At 40.1% G+C, this 19201-nt stretch overlaps 1 protein-coding gene across 2 annotated transcripts in view; it reads right to left on the bottom strand.

Moving 5' to 3' along the window:
• Window positions 1–19201, bottom strand: part of LOC131764184 (adenylate cyclase type 10-like) — a 45528-nt gene that overhangs the window by 19263 nt on the left and 7064 nt on the right. The window contains exons 5-19 of one of the 2 annotated variants that reach the window (XM_067006183.1): window positions 16927–17132; window positions 16557–16647; window positions 16372–16460; window positions 15578–15769; window positions 14731–14852; window positions 10043–10119; window positions 9754–9943; window positions 9205–9260; window positions 8366–8519; window positions 8016–8205; window positions 6730–6816; window positions 4463–4734; window positions 3800–3936; window positions 2991–3116; window positions 287–556 (exon numbers count right to left, since the gene is read on the bottom strand). In XM_067006183.1, coding sequence (XP_066862284.1) covers window positions 287–556; window positions 2991–3116; window positions 3800–3936; window positions 4463–4734; window positions 6730–6816; window positions 8016–8205; window positions 8366–8519; window positions 9205–9260; window positions 9754–9943; window positions 10043–10119; window positions 14731–14852; window positions 15578–15769; window positions 16372–16460; window positions 16557–16647; window positions 16927–17132 — 2259 coding nt within the window. Of the gene's footprint in view, window positions 1–286; window positions 557–2990; window positions 3117–3799; window positions 3937–4462; window positions 4735–6729; window positions 6817–8015; window positions 8206–8365; window positions 8520–9204; window positions 9261–9753; window positions 9944–10042; window positions 10120–11608; window positions 11654–14730; window positions 14853–15577; window positions 15770–16371; window positions 16648–16926; window positions 17133–19201 lie in introns of both variants that reach the window. The other variant, XM_067006184.1, reaches the window with a different exon arrangement.

The raw sequence follows: 19201 nt of genomic DNA, 5'->3' as shown, positions 1-19201 counted from the left end.
GGCAATATTTTCTGAACCAAAAATCAAAATACAAATACTTAACACATGGGGTTAACATGGAGCTAGAATTCTTGAAATTAAGGCAATTCTGAAAAATACAGGTTATTCATTCACTATAACCATGACTCTTCCATGGTTAAAATAATTAATTTCCCCAATCTCTTAGACATAAGCTTTAAGAGACTGAAGCCCATTATATATGATATTGATACTCTTTCTGAACACAGATACCCTCACCCAAAGCTCTCTATTCAGTCCTGAGAACCAGGGAGCAGCTCTTCCTCACCTGACTTTCTCTCCTCTTTGGTTTGTTCAATAATCTCGATAGAGGAAGCCATTAATATTGGCTCAGCAGGAAGCTCTTGGCTCTTGTTGCACCAGCGGAGCACATGTATATCCACAAGAGCCCTCAGTACCTGAAGTAGCTTATTTTTACCCCAGCCAGGCAGGAGGTGCTGTAGCAGATCTATGTGGAAGGAGTGACCAATGACTGCAGCACACTTAACCAGCAACTGTTCCTCTGGGCTCAGTTGATCCAGTTGGTTCACTGCTATTTCTGAAGAAAAAAAAAAAATCTGCAATGAACAGGCTTTCTACAAACATAGAATACACTGTGTTAACAATCCATTCATTCAAAAAGAAAAAAAAAAAAGGGCTTGCTTTTTTTCCCATCTGTTCTCCACTCAGCCAAATCTCTTGAAAGAGCCTTATCTCCATGTCCTCTTTTGTCCCCATTCCCCATTCATTATTCAACCAACCATCAGGTTTTCAGCACAACACTGAAACTGTTCCTCATGGTCACCAAAACCTTTTGCTGGTAGATCCATTTTCTTCTTACTTTCAACTAAACATGGAGGCTGGGCTTCCTCGTCCCAGAACTCTAATTAGTATGAAGTTCTTAACTCCAAGCATTTTAGTAAATCTCTCCATATTCTGACCCATATATTAAAGCAGTTGGTACTGAACCAGTAAGTCACCAAGCCCAAAATCTTGGAATAATTCTAAACTTTTCCCTCTCCCTCACAACCAACTTGTCACCCACTCATTCTTTTTCTAAATGTTCTTGAATATATTTCCTCCTGAACAATTTTAGTATAAGCAGTCATTTTCACCTGGATCACTGTGCTACCCTGTTCTGAACATCTCCAATTTCCTCTCATTCTTATCTCAATAACACATTAACTAGTGGTAGAACTGTACACCTAAAGTACGAATATAGTCATGTCAGCCCTCTTCTTAAATACTTTTATAACTTACATGGCTTTTTACCATGTAGCTTTGGCCTTTAATTTAGACCAAGGCCTTGCTGACTGGACTGTTCATTTTAGCTTATGAGTTAAATTTTTCCTTCCCTGTGGCCAATACTGATCTTGGGTTAACTTTCTAGCTGTTTCCTAGGATCCTTATAAAATTAGAATGTCAGCTGAGTTATCAGGTTAACACTGCTTATGCAAAGAGTGATCCCTGATTGGAAATTGAATTTGGACTAGGAAAACTGTGAATAAGTTACAAATACCTGGTTGGTAAGCCACAGCTTTGGGGTTCCTTGAGTGTAGTAATTTTTTTTTTTTTTGTGCTACGTGGGCCTCTCACTGTTGTGGCCTCTCCCATTGCGGAGCACAGGCTCCGGACGCGCAGGCTCAGCGGCCATGGCTCATGGGCCCAGCCGCTCCGCGGCACGTGGGATCTTCCCAGACCGGGGCATGAACCTGTGTCCCCTGCATCAGCAGGCGGACTCTCAACCACTGCGCCACCAGGGAAGCCCAAGTGTAGTAATTCTTGTAACAGGTCACAGTGCCTAGAAACTATGCCTATAGGGCTATTATAAGAGATACCAGTTCCTTGTTGGGAAATGGGGCATCTAAGCACCCACCCATCATGGTCTCATCCCATCACATGTAAGCTATTCCTTGAGGCTCCAGAGAACAGTAGTGGGAACTGCTGTGAGGAACCCCACTGAAGAAAACCACTTGCTCCTGTTCTGCTACAGTGCTGTGTTTCCCAACCTGTACGCTTCTAAGTTAGTAAAGCCAATGCCAAGTGTGGCCTATCACAGTTGTAGGAATATGAACTGTCCAGGTGGACCTAAAACCACCAGAGTGAACAGCTTATAATAGCTAACAGTCATTGACTATTTATTATATATCATGATTTATTTCATTTAATCTTCAACTACCCCCATGAGGTAGGGCCTATCATTATCCTCATTTGAGTGATGAGAAGATGAAGGGTTAGATAAGTTTACCTAAAGTTTCACAGCTACTAAGTGGAGGAAGCAATGGTACCCAGGTTTTTCTGATGCCAGAGCCCTGGTTCTTAATTTCCAATGTGTTCTGTACTGCTGTTTCACATGCGTGTCTTATATTCTCAGTAAGACCATGCTTGACTTGAAGGCATGCTTATCCACCATAACATTCCTCAAGAAGGGTTAATAAAGTACCCTGGCCACCAAACATTTGAACAGAACATTAAAAAAACCCTCCTCGTCTTTGAAAAGAACACTGCCTGTCTAATTATGCCTACCCAATTCTGACGACTTTATTCTTTATATCATCAGTCATTATAAATTTACTTGGCACTCTTTTTATTAAACCCCTGCTATGTCCCTAATACTGTCTCTTCACCGGCACCATGGATTTTCCTAAATCTCAGCAGCATTATCTCCCTTGCTTACTGTCTCCTCCAGCACAGGAATATGCACAAAGGGAACCTCAGGTCATAGTTTTTATTAAACAACTAGAAAACTTTCCCAGGTTATCAGTCAGCCTCAAAGAGAACAGTGGGCTCACTTACATAAAACATTACTCAAGTAGCATTACAAGTTTTAAGAACTCTTCGGGCAGTGCCAGAATATATTTCTGGAAGGCAGGTTTCTTTTTTGAAGAAATGAAGCTAGCATGATAATGAGGGATCTATACTCAATCATCCACCAAATTACTAAGTGCAATGACACCTGTAATTGATTCACTTGAGGTCTTCAAGGGACCTGCCTTTTAGTAACGGTGGAAGAAGCACTGTATCCAAGTTCACATCATCCTTGACTGTGCAGACATAAAGTTCCTGGTCTTCAGAGCTGGCAGGAGAAATACTATACATTGTGGATCTCATGGCATTGGCTGTAGACAAAGAAGACTATGACTGAGGAAAACACCATGCTCAGTGACTGTAGTTTTAAAGGCACAAAAACACAAAAATTTAGTCAAGAAACTGAAAGGATTAAGATAAATGGAGCATACACGTTTAAAGTGGTTTACCCCACTCATCCTGCCTGTTCTTCTCTCATTTTCTCTTAGGAACGAACATTTTCTGTACCACACGGTACCTAACATTCTCACTCTTCCTGTTTATCTTCCAATAGCCCTCTCTTCTATTACATCACAGCTCTAGGATGCCTTTCTGGATTTACACATACTAACTAACTCTTTCTTCCTCCCTTCTCCCCTCCCCCATTCAAACCCTCAAGTCATCTTTCTCATCAGTAATGTGCAATTCTCTATTAGACTGTCATGTTCATCAATCCTCTCTGATGTTTATAAATCCTATTTTCCTATCCCCACCTCCTTGGCTGCTCAAAAAGGAACTAAAGTAGATTGACTCAATTACTTTATCTGAGGCAGGTATTTAGTGTTTTCAACACAGCTGCATATTATCTGTACAGTACACTTAGCCAGGAAGGCCTAATCTTGCTTATGATAGCAGCAGGGAAGAGGCACATGCCTAATTAGGACCAGGTGATGCCATGTTCATGAGTGAACTCCAGCAGTGCCATCAGGGTAGAACCCTGGGAAGCTCAGCTTACCTGAGAGGGTCTCCCACTTGCTGTTCTCCTCCTCCTCCTTTTGGAGGTCATGAAAGAGCAATATGTTCTTAGAGAGAAGGTCCTGGCATAAGACCTCACAGTAAAGGGGGTTTCCAAAGCATCTGCGGAGAAGGTAGCTGTAGACAGGTAAGCAGGGGATTGCTGACTAAAGAGGCCCACTTGAAGAGAGCCAAGTGTAAGGGTATTTCATACTGAGGAATATTTCTTCTTTTGTTAAAGTCAGTTCTTGATGATATACACTAACAGAGGGAAGCAGCAGCACAGAAATGTAAAAAAAAGTTTCTGATTGGTTTTGGCAGTAGCTTTTTTCTCAACTCCTTTGCTTCTGTTGATGTTAAAAGGAACTAACATCCCTTTGCTAAAGGGTCCGGCAGAAGTTGGCCTGACCGCACATAATGGACCTATTAAGCAAGCCATCCAAGTCTTAACTGTCCTGTGAAAACCTGGGTGAAGAGCCCAGGGGAGACACAGCCCTTTACTGGGTTACTAGGAGACTGTCTACTCTTACATCCAGTTTTGGGCCTCATCATGGTTTCTAATGCCATTCTCTCCCCCAACTCCGGTGTGAGACCTGAGCCTTTTCTTATACTATGGCACTGGCTCCTCCCTTAATGAAGTGCCCAGCTAGTCCTAGCCACTCACATCTGCAGCTCTTGGGGGATGCTCACCACCCCCAGTTCCCAACATGCCATTCTCAAGAGTGAGGTCGCTGCCAACTTCGCAATGGGCACAAAGATAGCCTGAGGGCTCTGCAGGAAGTGCTGGGCCCAGCCACAAAGGGTGAAGGTAGGGCTCAATGTCATCACCATGATGATGGGCACACTGGAGAGCAAAGTTCCCAAAAACTCCCAGGAGGCTGCATCCATATACTGGGCCTCATCAATGAGGAAAATCAGTGGTGTTTCCCTCATTGCCTGGAAATAACAGTAAAGAAACAATGACAAGCTCTGATTAGAAATGAAGGCATCTGATTTTCAAATCTACCATGAATTTCCCATCAACAATTTAAATAAAATGTCAACAAAGGCTGGGATTTTCAGAGTAAAATGTATTCTTAGTTCAGGTAATATTTTACTTTATAAATATAAAATACAGCTTATATATCTAATTCCTAAAGAAATGTACTGAGTTTCTTTGAACAAGAAAATACTCTAACTGAAATATGAAATAAGCATCAAAATATTCTCCAAATCAAACTTGAAGCTTTCAAATATTTCATTTTAGCAAAAGATTCAAACTGTGTGGGAATTCACAGTATTTCTAAACCAGTAATTTCCAAACCAGGCTGCACATCAGAATTACTTGGGAGTGCTAGCTAAAGCTACCAATTATAATGCCTACTCATGTAGACTTTAAAAAAAAATGTATTCTCTTTTATCCACATTCCTTACTCCCATTCCATTCCTCACTGCCACAGGTAACCATGCCAATGTGTTTATCATATTACCTTCTGTTTGTATTATGTTCTTATAAAATGTGCAGTTGTTTTGTCATGTAAATTGTTTTTATGTAAATGGTACTGTATAACAGGTCTCATTATTTCCCTTTTTACTCAGGATTTAAAAAATTGGTTTATAACATTATATATTTTTTATGTGTACAATATTATATTTCAACTTCTGTATATATTACATTATACCACCAAAGGTATAGTTTCCATCCATCACCATACAGTTGACCCCCTTTACCCATTTTGCCCTCCTCCCACCCCCCATCCCCTCTGGTGACCAATACCTAGTTCTCTGTAACTATGTGTTTGTTTTTGTTTGGTTTGTTTGAATTTTTTTTGGTGTGGACCATTTTTTTTAAAGTCTTTATTGAATTTGTTACAATATTACTTGTTTTATGTTTTGGTTTTTTGGCCATGAGGCATGTGGGATCTTAGCTCCCTGACCAGGGAAACCTACACCCCCTGAATTGGAAGGCGAAGGTTTAACCACTGGACCACCAGGGAAGTCCCTGTTTGATTATTTATTTACTAATATTCCACATATGAGTGAAATTATATGGTATTTATCTTTCTCCATCGGATTTATTTCACTTAGCATGGTACCCTCAAGGTCCACCCATGTTGTCACAAATGGCAAGATTTCATCTTTTTTTTATCCAGCTATTCCATTACTGGATATTCATTGGAAGAATATAAAAACCCTAATTCAAAAAGATATACACACCCCTGTGTTCATGCAGCGTTACTTAGGAGAGCCAAGATACGGAAACAACCTAAGTGCCAGATGATGGATGAATGGATAAAGAAGACGTGGTGTATACATATACACAATGGAATATTACTCAGCCATAAGAAAAGATAAAATATTCAGGATTGTTTTTAGATTACTTCATGTTGCTATGTTTTCATCTACTGCCTTACTTCTAACTTCTGCACTATAAACACTCCATAGTGTTCATCTATGAATTCATGCCAACACCTCCCTAACCTCCACAAACAAACACTGCAATGAACAGACTCCCTGGGATATATATCCAGGAGTGGAAGTGCTAGGTATAGAGGATGAATGTTATTAAAATTTGACTAGTTACTTCAAGATAGCTTGGCTACATCAGCATCTCCTTGTACAGATTCTTGACTCTGTAATCCTAGGTTGGGGACTGAGTATCTGTATATTTAATAAATAGGAGGTAAAATAGCTATCAACCTGCATCCAGAAGCTACTGTTCTAAGTTACTAAAATTTCATTAAGAAACAGGATCAGGAAAGAGCAAAGACCTTTCCTTGTATGCTGTGTTGTAGGATGGATTCAAGTTTAAAGGTAGATAGAAACAATGAAGATATCAATTAATAGGCAGGCCGAGAAATGCCCAAGTGAAGGTAAGATGTGGACAGATTGAAATGAGCATAAACCATCTCCACATATTAAGAGTTAATGGTATGTAGCAAAAGTACTCACCTTCTGCAGCACTTGAAAAAAACATGCTTTAACCTTCTTTTGTCTGGTCAGGTCATCCATGTGCGAAACTTTGAAGGATAAGGGAAACTGACCGGGAAAGTTATTCATATATTATCATTCAAAATGACAATCTAATAAAAATATACAGGTTCTCAAAAGGGAACAGAAAATTATTCTATTTTGAGTGAGAATGGATTTCTACAGGATTAGGCATAGGATTACAAATACCAATCCAACGCCAATATATAGTTCAGAGGGTGAGACTGAAAGTCCACTGGTGGTTAGAGAGAGATAGCTCCTTTCCACACTGGACTCTGGCAAACTCTTAAAGGATCATGACTAAGGAATAAACTGACAGGTCAGAGTTAGCAGTGTCACTTTGGACAACTCCAGTACCCCAGTTATTCCAAGTATACCAGAATGAATGTGTGCATGAGACTTGTGAGAAAGAACTGCAATGGACATCTCCAACACAGTGCTAGGCTAAGGCACATGAGCTACCATGGGCCTGAGAGCCAAAGTGAGGCTACTCCTTGACCACTTTGGCCAGGGCCCCAGGCAAGGCCTGTCTTAAGACAGGGCTATGCTGAGGGACTGGACAGATTTTTGTTTTCTCTATTTTTCATTAGATACAATGCCCTGCATGCTGGGTAGATTAGGAAAAGTGATGGAGGATGGATAAATGGAATTGTGGACCAGGGAATTCTTAGCCTACTCGTTATTGGGTACCACATAAATCCTAGACCACTGGAAGCTTTTGAGATTCAGATGCTGGTTCAAGTGACATACTCCGTGACCCAGGAATGGAAAGGTAAGGTTAAAGAACAAAATGCTGCAACCAGCTCAAGAACACATGCATATAATTGCTGGATGTGCACATCTGGTCAATATCACTTGACAGATTTTAGTACTTTCACATTTACGATGCAGTCTCTTATATACTACATCCTCTAAAATCCATGCAAAAACCATATAAAGTACTACTACTGTCATTTCACAGGTGAAAAAAATTGAGGCTCAGAGAGGCCAAGTGATTTGTGCCAAGATACACAATTAGCAAGTTTCAGAGTCAGTCCTAGAATCCACTCTCCTCAAAAAGGAGAAAGCCTTGGGTCTGGTGTCAAAGACTTTTCAAATCTCAATCCTGCCACTGCTGACTGTGTGTTCTCAGGCCGTATATGTATATGTATATGTATATGTGTGTTTTAGATTCGAAGACAATCCTGGGTCCAACTAGCCACCAAAAATATCAGTAATCCAGTTCAGAAAGCCACTGCCTTCGTTACCTTCACAAAGAAGAGGTCATTAAACAGGCAGTGAAGCGATTCTTCCACCATCCCATGGAGCTGTTTGTGGAGGCGCTCTTGCCGGTAATAGGCTGGGCACATATCAATCTCAAAGAAGATGGCCATGAGGGTCTGGATGGCATAGAAGCACTGCTTGGAATCTGCTTCCTTCAGCTTCAATGGCAACACCCTGGTGAATGTTACGATGGTCACTGGAAGTCCCCTGATCCAGAAAGGTTACTCAGTCCGCCAGCCCAAGGATGCTGAATCTAATGATACAAGAGTCTCACCAACAAGGGAAAGAAGCCCCAAGAGAAATGGACGCTAAGGCAGAAAGCAGTAGTCTTTACCTGTGCCCTTCTTTCTGGGCCAGGAAGTTTATTTCAGCCAACAGCTGACTTTTTCCATAGCCTTTTCCACCTTCATACAGAACTGCTTGGCCCTTCTTCTGGTGCAAACTTCCCTGCTGTGCCATTCGGAAGGCTTCCAGTTCTTTCTCCCGGTCTGTAAAGAGACAAGGAGAACCTAACACTCCTGTGCTTCTTAGCAGACACTTATTTATTTGAATTAATTTGTAAAGGCAATTCTCAGAATGGCTTTTTCCCCAGAATCCTTGACGGAATTCCATTGTTTGATAAACCTTCACATCTTTTTCCAGAAAATCAACTCCGGCCTATAAAGAAATGCATGCTGGGCTTGGGGGCCTGCTCCAGAGCCTACGTAATAACATTTAGAACAACTAGGCACCACATGGACATGGGGGCTACTATATCTTCTTAGCTTTTTGTAAATATTTCCATTATAACAATTTAGTGTTCAAAGTCTGCCACTGCTATGTGAAAATAACGGACTAATGGATCTAGATAAAACAAATATAAAGATAGGGAATATATAGTGTGGGTGGGACAGTCTCCATGCTACTGTCACTATCTCAGGATGAGGAATTTCCCTCTAAAGATGAGAATCCTTACAAAGATTTTTATTAAATGTTGGAACCTGAAATTTAAACATTCAACATGGAAAAGAAATGGCAAGTCCTCTTCAAAATTAACATACATTCACTAAGAAGGTTGCTCTCTATTTTTAAATTCAAGCTTAGAAGCATTTAGTCTCAAATTTTGCTTTTTAAATCACATTTAACCATCTACAGGTGAAAACAATATGATTTAAGGTAAAAAAGAAAACTTACCTAGCAAAGAGTGCTTTTTATTTCTCTCTCTGGCCAGATGTCTCTTCCCAAACATTCTGGGGAAAAGGACAAAGGGAAATGTGTTAATTAAAAATAGATTGGGATAGACAGATATTATGTTTTTAAATAGATATAGAGAATGAGTTGTCCTTATAAATAAGTACTTTCAGACAACAAAAGAGGTCCAGAGTTCTGTATCAAAGAGTTTTAAAAACTAAAAAATTTTGGAAGGGGAGAAAAACTATTTATTGTTCCAGGCTCAGGGAAGTAAATAAATTGTGAAGTACACATAGAAAAAAGAACATCTAGACTAGTGAGCTATTGCTATTCTCTTCCTGTAGGACAGAAGTTGTTCCCTGAGGACTAGCTAAGAGCTAAACATAAAAGCTAAAGATCTCAGATATGAAACCCTCCTCTTATGTCTCTTATTCCATCAGGCCAGTACTAGAAGCATCTTTCTTTCTAATTTCATATAATCAAGCATTGATTATTCCTATGCCCTGATTCTATAAAAGAGATAGGACTGAACTATCACATAATGACACTCACATACATCTTCTATGGCCAAGGTATTCATACATCTTCCCTGGGTTGGAGATGTTTTTCATCATTTTGTCTGGGAGTTTCTTAAAGTTGTAAGCAGGTAGCATAGATCTTAGATATGTTACCTCATCACAGGACACCAAACCTGGATAGGCAGTTATCATTCTTGCCACAAGGCTTACTTTTGGGCCAATAACTGTATCAGGGAGACAGAAAAGGATGGAGAATTTTTAGATCGCCTCCTTTACCTTCACCCCCTAAGTCACAGAGCGAATAGTCCAATGTCCTATTCTACCTGTATATTCGTGTCTTGCTACTGCCCCAACCATGCCACAGAATGCTGGTCCACTGGTGATACTGATGGAAACAAGCCTGGGGATCAGAAAAGCAACAGTGGGTAAATTATGCACTCAGAAGCCACCAAGTCCAGCACTAGATCTGCCACTCCTTAGATCCAGAAGTCTAGTTTTAGAGCTCAGAATGCAAAAGGCCAGAGGCTGCTGTCAGTTTGCATCACATGGTGGGTACAAAGTACTGAATATTAGGGAAATAGTCAAAGGAACAAAATGGTCCCCCTACTCTAGGAATTTTAGTTGAGGAGCTACTATTAGTAAAAACACTAAAAATACCTTATATCTGTCAGATACTCTTTATGTGCTTTTTGAAGTATTTTCAAATTCATTACTTCATCTGATTCTTTGAGGGATAATTAACAACAAACATGTGAGGTACATAGGGCAAATATTTAAAACCCATTTGACAAAAGAAAAAAAAAAACTGAAGGAGTTAATTAACTTTCCCAGAGTTATACAAGAGTTAATATTAGTGCCAGAATGAGAATCCAGGCCTCCTGACTCCCGGACCAATGTTATTTCCACCACAGCATGCTGCTTCACATGAAACCCCAAAAGGAAAAATAGATCAACAGATCTATACAGGGTTAATGGATCAAATAACACCAGAATGTGAGAGTAAAGGAATACTCAGAATGTCAGGTTGCTGATGGAAGGCTTGCTGAAGCAAATTAGTCTTTGAAATAAATTTTTTAAAAGGAGTAATAGTTTTTCATTCATCCATTCATGCATGCATACATTCACTCACTTAATAAGCTCTGAGAAGCACGTGCAGTACCAAGTACTGGGCTAGGTGTTTAAAATACCCTGTCCTGGAGAAGTTCAGTCTGGGCTGGTGGTGGAGATTGAGGGAGGTGAAGAGATATATTCATACGTTAGCAAGAAAATACTACATATTAGAGATCAATACAGCAATTAACAGAGCAAACAAAGGGATGCATTAACTGATACTGGAGATTAGAAATAAAGTATTCATAAAGGAGAGGACAGGGGCTTCCCTGGTGGCACAGTGGTTGAGAATCCGCCTGCTGATGCAGCAGACACGGGTTCGTGCCCCGGTCCGGGAAGATCCCACATGCCACGGAGCAACTAAGCCCGTGAGCCATGGTCGCTAGGCCTGCGCGTCCGGAGCCTGTGCTCCGCAACGGGAGAGGCCACAACAGTGAGAGGCCCGCATACCGCAAAAAAAAAAAAAAAAAAAAAAAGGAGAGGACATATGGAAAGCCAAAGTACTGCCAAAGTGAGGCAACAGCATTCTGTCCAGTGCGAAAAGGCACAGGTTTTAGCAATCCTGGTGTATTTGTGCAAAACTAAGTAGTTCAAGATGGCTAGAACACAGGTGTTTGAAATAGGAAGAGGTGGAAGGAAAAGTGGTCCTACCTAGGCCATGGATGGAAAAGCACTAGAAATATAAATTATTTTTAAAAAGGGCATATACTATTCCAGGTGAGGCAAAGGCTCAAAGGTGGCAATGAACAATTCATGCATAACAGAATAAGCAGATTTACCTGACTGACGTGAAAATTTCATGTGACAGATAACAAGATATACATCTGGAGAAAGAAGGTGCAATGAAGCATAATTAATTTCAAGTTAAATTTACAAATAAACAATTTTCAGTTGTTCAAGGAGAGCACGAAAAGTGGCAACAATCTTAACATTCTTGTCTCCCAGACCATCAAAATTTTCCTGTCTTCCCCTAAGGACAGGATTGAGGACTCTTACATTCACTCACTGGGCCCACTGCCCAGGGTGAATCAGAGACACTCAAGAACTAGGCAGTTGGTTCTGCTACCACCCCAAGAATGACTGAAAATCTGCTAATGTTTCACAATGCTTCCTTTGTCTAAAATACTCTTCCCCACTTTCTCCACCTGCTGAACACCTTCCTTCACAACTGGCTCAAAAATCATCTCTATAGCACAGACTTCTAACACAGACATAGCACATCTCTAACACAGACTTCTCTAGTACCTCTGGGGAGAACTATTTCTTCCCATAGCACTTTTCTGTAGCTCCTATTGCGTTTTATTCCTACACTTAAGTTTCACTGTATTAAAATTAGTTGTTTACAGAGCTGAGGAGGTAGTGTCTTATTTCTCTTTATGTCCACACCTAGCACAGTGCCTGGCTTGAGGCTTATTCAATGAATGCTTGTTGAATGAATGCATTTATGCATGCCAGAAACTCAGCTGTTAGCAAGACTATGATAATGAAACAAGTAATACTTTTTTTCACTTGGTTATTTCTTCTTTCTTTCTGTTGTACTTTATAATTCCCCCTTGCTCTTCCTGGTGGTCCATGTTTCATCCTTTCCAAAAAATATTTGAAAAAGTGTTCTTCACTGAGGAAATACGTATTATTTACTCATATATGTAAAGTCTTTCTGGTGCTGCAAAACTGTTATGATGAGATATGGAGACTGCACTCCCTGGGTCTCAAAAATATCCTGGAGAAATAGTCACAAACCAGAAAAGCCTGATCAATCACTGGACACAGGGAATCATCTTTCTTCTGTAAATGAACTGAAAACTGAAGGTTATTTCCTAGACTAGAAAGAGGAACTTAGAAGATGACCCAAGGTGAACAGGGTCATTGAGAAAGGAGACATGGATGTGGTTTTGGGTCTGGGTGAGGCTGATGCGATGCAGAGGCATAAGCAACAGTATCTGCTACCGACGCCACACGGGCACCTCTGAGACTCTGTCTCTAAACTTGAATTACAGGTGAAGAAGGCAAGCTTTAGCATCTGGTTAGTGCAGCATTTCCCAAAATATGCTCCTTAGAACATTCATTCTTCTGGGTGTTTACAGGTCTTGGTGTTTGGTGATCAAGTAAATTTGGGAAATGTTGAATAAAACAAAATATAACAAATTTCTTTACTGTAAGACTGCTCAGAAACTTTGATGTTAATGTATATTGTGAATCTTTAAGAAGGAAATATAGTTGCATCAATTCCCAAACACATTTGGCCATGAAAATATTTTTTTCAGGATTTTTTAAGGGACTAATGTTCTACCAAACACACGTTGGGAAACTATTAAATTAGTCATTATCTTCAAGGAAAAAAACACTGACCTGGAAACTAGCTTTTAGGATCTAACACTGTCAAACTATTTGGCTTTCCAACGTAACCTCTGGATCTTACTTTCCTTAAGCTAAGGAGGCCAAATGAAATGAACTCTTAAGATCCTAGCTAGCACCTAACATCTACTATATTCTCAACTAAAAAAGACTGAAAAGACCAAGTTATGACCTAAGAGTCATAGAAGGCATCCTTAAAGGCATTGTAAGACAGCGTCTAATGACCAAGAAATGATTATCTTATTCAGGAGTAAGGGCTAACAGCAGGACTCTTGAAGACCAGAGGTTAAGGCAAAATTTGAAAACAGAATAGACCAGCACTGAAAGGAATGGCTTAGCACACTCACACTGGAGATACGACTGGAAAGCAGGCTGTAGGAATATCTGCAGATCTCACCGAGCCTGAAAGAAGTGCCACCACGTATCTGCTTTGGACTAAGAGTTTGAGTATCTATGAAGCAACTGTAGCATCTTTGTTATCTATAAAATAAGGAGTTGGATCAGATAATCTCTAAGTTCCTTTTCAGTACTAATGTCCTAAGAGTATGCCTCTACAATGGTATCACAATAGTAATATATGCTATCCCTTTTGGGGAATATTTGTATTTTATAAGAGGCAGCTGTGAGGTAATGAAAATAACACAGGATTTGAGGACAGAAGTTCTGGGTTTCATTACCAGCTTTGCTACATGCTACTAACTACTCTTCTGTGGTCTTAGTTTCCTCATGTGTAACAGATACAAATGTTCACACTGGTAGCATATACTAAAGTATTCTAAAAATGTTAAAGCATTAAGTAAATATATGATATAATTTGTATTCATCTTGAATAAGTATGGCAAGCAAACAAATCTTTGACTCAGTGTTGACATGAGGAATGACCGTTTTTCAAATCTATTCATGTACACGCTTTCCTCATAGCCTTCTAGTGAAAAAAGAAAAAAGCTCATTTGAAAAATTCCAACCAATCATGTCATAGCTGCACTACAGAAAATGGAATTTTCTATAACTTCATTAGGGCTAGGCTTTTGTAGGCGGGAGGGTGGGGTGAATATGAAGGCAGGAGATCAGCTCACTGTGAATTCCAAAAAAATCAACAGGACTGGGGAAGACCAAGAGTAAAAGCCAAGGAGAGCATTAACCAGCTGTGGTCCCTTCCTATCTAGGCAATTGTCCCACAACATCTCTTCCCATGCCTCCCCTCCCAATAGCTAGGCAGCCTTCTCTTCACATACAGATGTTATTATGTGCATATTAATTTACATGTTTGCTTGCTGCTTGAATCTTGCTATGCGTATTCTATACCTCCCCCTCTCCCACCCCACTGGACAGAAACTTATATCCATTTCCCCTGGGTATCTAGTACATAGTTCTGTACCTAGTAATTTCTTAATATATCTTGTTTTCTGACTCCCTCAGCATGTCCCCATCCCTTTAAGGCAGACTCTGGATGCCCTCAACCCCTGCTACTTGTTACTGCCTCCTACCCTGCCTTAAGAGCCCCCTGGGCCTGAGAAGCTCCTCTCTGCCCCACCTTCCTCCTCACTTGGTCTCAGCAAGATTCTCCCAGCAGAAGCTGAATATGCTGAAGGAGCTCTCCAGGGCATGTGCACATTCATCTGGCTTCTTATCCCCAGGAAGGCCGAAAACACAGAGGAACATGCAGCCCTGAGATAGGTGACAAAGAAAGAAAAGGGAAATTGACCTGGGGAAGAAATATGGCTCGCCTCAACTGAACCAACTTGCCTAAATGAAGCCAGACCCCTTCCTGGCTGGTTTTCTATTAGGAATGTAGGATTCTATAAGATTCATGAAATGGATGTTCTAAGCCACATCAACATGGACATTTTAAAAAAAGAAGAAAAAAAAATCTTCATTCAACTATTTAAAGAACTGAAATTTAAAACACAAGGAAAATCAATGTTAAGAACTTTTCAAAAATTCAATTTCTAGTGTCTACCTTGAGCTAAGTCCATCTGCCTATATTTTGTTTACCTATAATGTCAAGTATGATACTGCTCTTTTTCAAGCTCCTAAATTACCTCAGAAGGATCTGATTATACTTACTTTACTAATAGAGCCAGAAAAACATTCTTCATGCTTTCATAAGGATTTTTCAACAAGAAGAGAATAAAAAAGATATGGAGGATAACACTCAGTTACCCTGAAAATTAAACTACCTAGAACATCCCGTTCCTTAAATATTATTACTTGACGTTTTAATGTAACATAGCTTATTACAAAATAAGAAGCAGAGAGTCTTACTTATGCCTGTGTTATGTGAAAGATAACATAAGATGTTATAATAATAACATAAGACTATTATAATTCTCTTAAGACTATTATTCCTCACTCACCTTTAATGTTGATATGTCAAGCTCCCTTGTACTTACTGTCTCAGACATAAAGATCCGGCTCAGCTGGCCACCCCCTTTCTCTATCACTGTGGAGATGTATAAGGCAGCCTCCTGGATAAGATGACACAAATGCAACATCCATGCTGTCTTGTGGAATTCTAGCCTGACCAAAACCATAGTCACAGTACGGAATTCGGATATATACTCCATAGGTTGGCCTTCATCAATCTACAAAGACACAGTGAGTTACCTTGACTGTATCTTCAACTTTTAGTATCATTTAGGCATTTAAATTCTATATTCCATGGTAAACATGAGAAAATGACTTATAGATGTCAGACAAAAAACTTAAAATTCAGGTTCAAGAGGTATAGAAGATATACAACCAGTGCACTTGGAGTTAAAATGGTTTGACTTTAAACCTAATTCACTAATGAAATTTGCCAAGCTTTTATATTTCCTCTCTAAGACACAGTTTGATATGTCCAATTCTATTAGTCATTATATCACTTACTAAGGGATTCACATATAAACAATCAATCAACACTTATTTACCAAGCACATACTCTATACCCCGTTTACAGTGTACTAGTTTCTAGAGGGACAAACAAAAACCAAATATGGTTTCTACTTTCTAGGACTGAGAAATCTAAACTTATAAGACATGTCATCACAGTAATTGGTGCAGATGGGAAAATCTGCTGGTATTTAGAATGGGAAGCGGGAGATGAACTGGATCAATCAAATGGTTGCCACATTTGTACATGTACACTTGTTTACACAAACACACACACAGTCTACACACAATGACTCAAGAGCTAGTAAATAACCTTCTTCAAAAGGTTTTTCATTATGTGCTTCCGCAGTGTTTGCTCAAGTGCAGAGTCTGGATCCAACTCCAGGGCAGTTCTTAGAATGTCTGAGAGAAGGAAAGCAAACAAAATGTCTCCAGCCATGTGGAAAATTAATCTTTGAAATTTTGGGCATGGGTATAATAAAGGACAAAATAACTTACCAGCACTTGTCCGGTAATGTGGCAGGTAATCGAGGCACTTGTAAAAATGCTCATCAAAATCAAATGGGTCAATGATCCGCATATCTCTTAACTATAGAAAGGAAACTGCTCAATTCTGTGCCCACCCACCAACTGGATTACCTTTGGTTCCTTAATAGAGGGGCTAAGGATGCCATCTCCCTTGTTTATCACTTGTCTTTCCAGCCTTACTGTTCTGCCTCGTCTGTCCTCCTGGGGGAATATCCCTCACCTCCCTCCAAAATAAAGTTCCAGTGGTTGGTTTGGTCTGGTGTTGAGCACCACCAGAGCACTGCCCTATGCAGTAGGAAGGCCTTTTCAGGACGTTCAGTGGATGTGACCAACCTCCTACCTTCACAGCTTCATCCTCCTTCATGATTTCCACTTCAAACATGTACTGCTCACAGAGCTTCCAGCAGTTCCAGGACAAGACAATCTCATTTGCCTGAGCCAACCGCTGAGCTAACTGGACACCATCTACATCACGCCCAATCACCAAGAGGTACTGTCGCTGCTCATTTCCAACAATAACCTGGGAAATCCGACCTGCCGATAGACCTACCCAGAGAAAAAGAGACAAGTGGTAAACAGACAAACTCAGCTAGAAAACTATGCAAAGGCTAAGGTCTGGAATCCTCACATTGCTTTATGCATCACGCCATATCTCGTTATTACCCACAGTTGCAGAAATATTAGGTGAGCTCCCCCTCAAAAAGAATACCTTGCCCCAGATTTCCTTCTGTCTTAAACACACCTAGAGACAGACATTCAGACAAGCCTGGGTTGTATGAGGGAAGAAACTCTTGGATCCTAGGCATCCAAGAGCCTTGTCTCTAAATTGCTCTTCTAATGGACAGCTAGGTCCTGATGGCAGAGACTAAATGATTATGCTCCGAAACTGCTGCCACCGTGACCACACCAGCTCTCCTCATATGTAACCAGGGCTGAGTGAGTAGACAATCAGTATTTTACCACACATGGGCTTCGCCATACCCTTTATTTCTGCCTCCTGTTTTTCTTGTCCTGGGAGATTTCTTACTGCTAATAACAGCTGAAAAACAGGTTTGCTTGCCAGGGAAGAAATTACTATAAGCAGAAGAAGTATGCCCTTAGGTAAGTCACCCAATCCACACTAAAAACAAGGGAAAAAGCAGTTTTAAAAGAATGGCAGAGACATATACTTTTGGCCAACGTGCAGCAACAGGCAGTGAATTTACTTTAATGCCTGGAACAACCAAGGAACTGGAAAAACACACAAAACAACAGTTTTCAAGATATTGGACATTAGGTAATTAAGGACAGTATGCTTGAGAGATGAGAAACAAACAAGGTGAACCCTCTGATACCCCAGCTCACTGCCTAGAGAGAGTTTCCAGTACACATCTCAGGGAGGGTAAGCCCAGGTGCAGCCCGGAGGATTCCCTGAGTTGAGGAGACCAAGCTAGCTAGAGCTCACAGGGCACTGTGAGTGCTGGAGAGGAGAGTGTGTAGAGAGAAAACGCCATAGAACTCCAGAGAACTGAGTCCCCCTCAGGTCTTTAAGTGCATCAGTGTGAGGAAACAACCTGAGGCTAGGGAAAGAGCCCCCTGAAAAGATTAGAGGGAACAATCTTAGTATCACACAGGGCTGGGAATAGTTCTCATTTCCACTAGCCAGAGTATTAAACTTCATACTTCACAGGACATTAGGTACAGTACTCGGAAGTGGTCTGCCTCAGGAATGGGGCAAAACTAGCTCTGGACTAAATACTGCTCTGATTCTATCCAACAAAATTTGAAAGCAAAACCTATTAAGCTAACCACATCTCAGAACAAAGTTCAAGAATATTTACAGAAATATTTAAAAATCCAGCCCTCAACAAGGTTAAATTCACACCTGGCACCCACCAAAAATTACCAGGTATGCCAAGAAAAAGGAAAATATGACCCACAATGAGAAGAAAAATGAATCAATCAAGTCCAATGTAGCATAACACAGATAATAGAATTAATAGACAGGACATTAAAAGTTATAACTATATTCCATATGTTCAAGAACTAGAGAGATACTAAACAAGTAGGGACATGGAGGATATGGTATCTTCATATGGATGAAAACCACAAGGGCTGAGATGAAAAATACACTACAAAAATACACAAGAAAATATATTAGATCAAAGGCAAATTAGACTTTTCAAAATAAAACGTCGGTAAACTTGAAAACATATCAATAGAAATCATCCAAAATGAAACACAGGGAGAAAAAAGAGAAAAACAATGAACACAGCAACAGTGAGTTATGGGACAATTTCAAGCAGCCTAATATGTGTGTAACTAGACAGCGGAGGAGAAAGAAAGAAAAAATTATTTGAAGAAATAATGGCAGAACATTTTCTAAATTTTATAAAAACTAGAAACCTATAGATCCAAGAATCTCAATGAATCCCAAGTGTAAGAAAAATGAAGAAAACTGTACCAAGGTACATCACAATCCGATTACCTAAAACCAGTGATACAGAAAAAATCGAAAAGCAGCTGGGGTGGAAGGGGAGGGACATTATATACAGAGAAACAAAAATATAGATGAAAGCAGATTTCCTGTTGGACATATTGCAAGCTAGAAGACAGTAGAACAACAGCTTTCATGT

Source organism: Kogia breviceps, chromosome 10, assembly GCF_026419965.1.
Source record: "Kogia breviceps isolate mKogBre1 chromosome 10, mKogBre1 haplotype 1, whole genome shotgun sequence".
Taxonomy (NCBI): domain Eukaryota; kingdom Metazoa; phylum Chordata; class Mammalia; order Artiodactyla; family Physeteridae; genus Kogia; species Kogia breviceps.
Note: the sequence above shows the minus strand (reverse complement) of the source record. Positions and strands in the feature narration are given on the sequence as shown.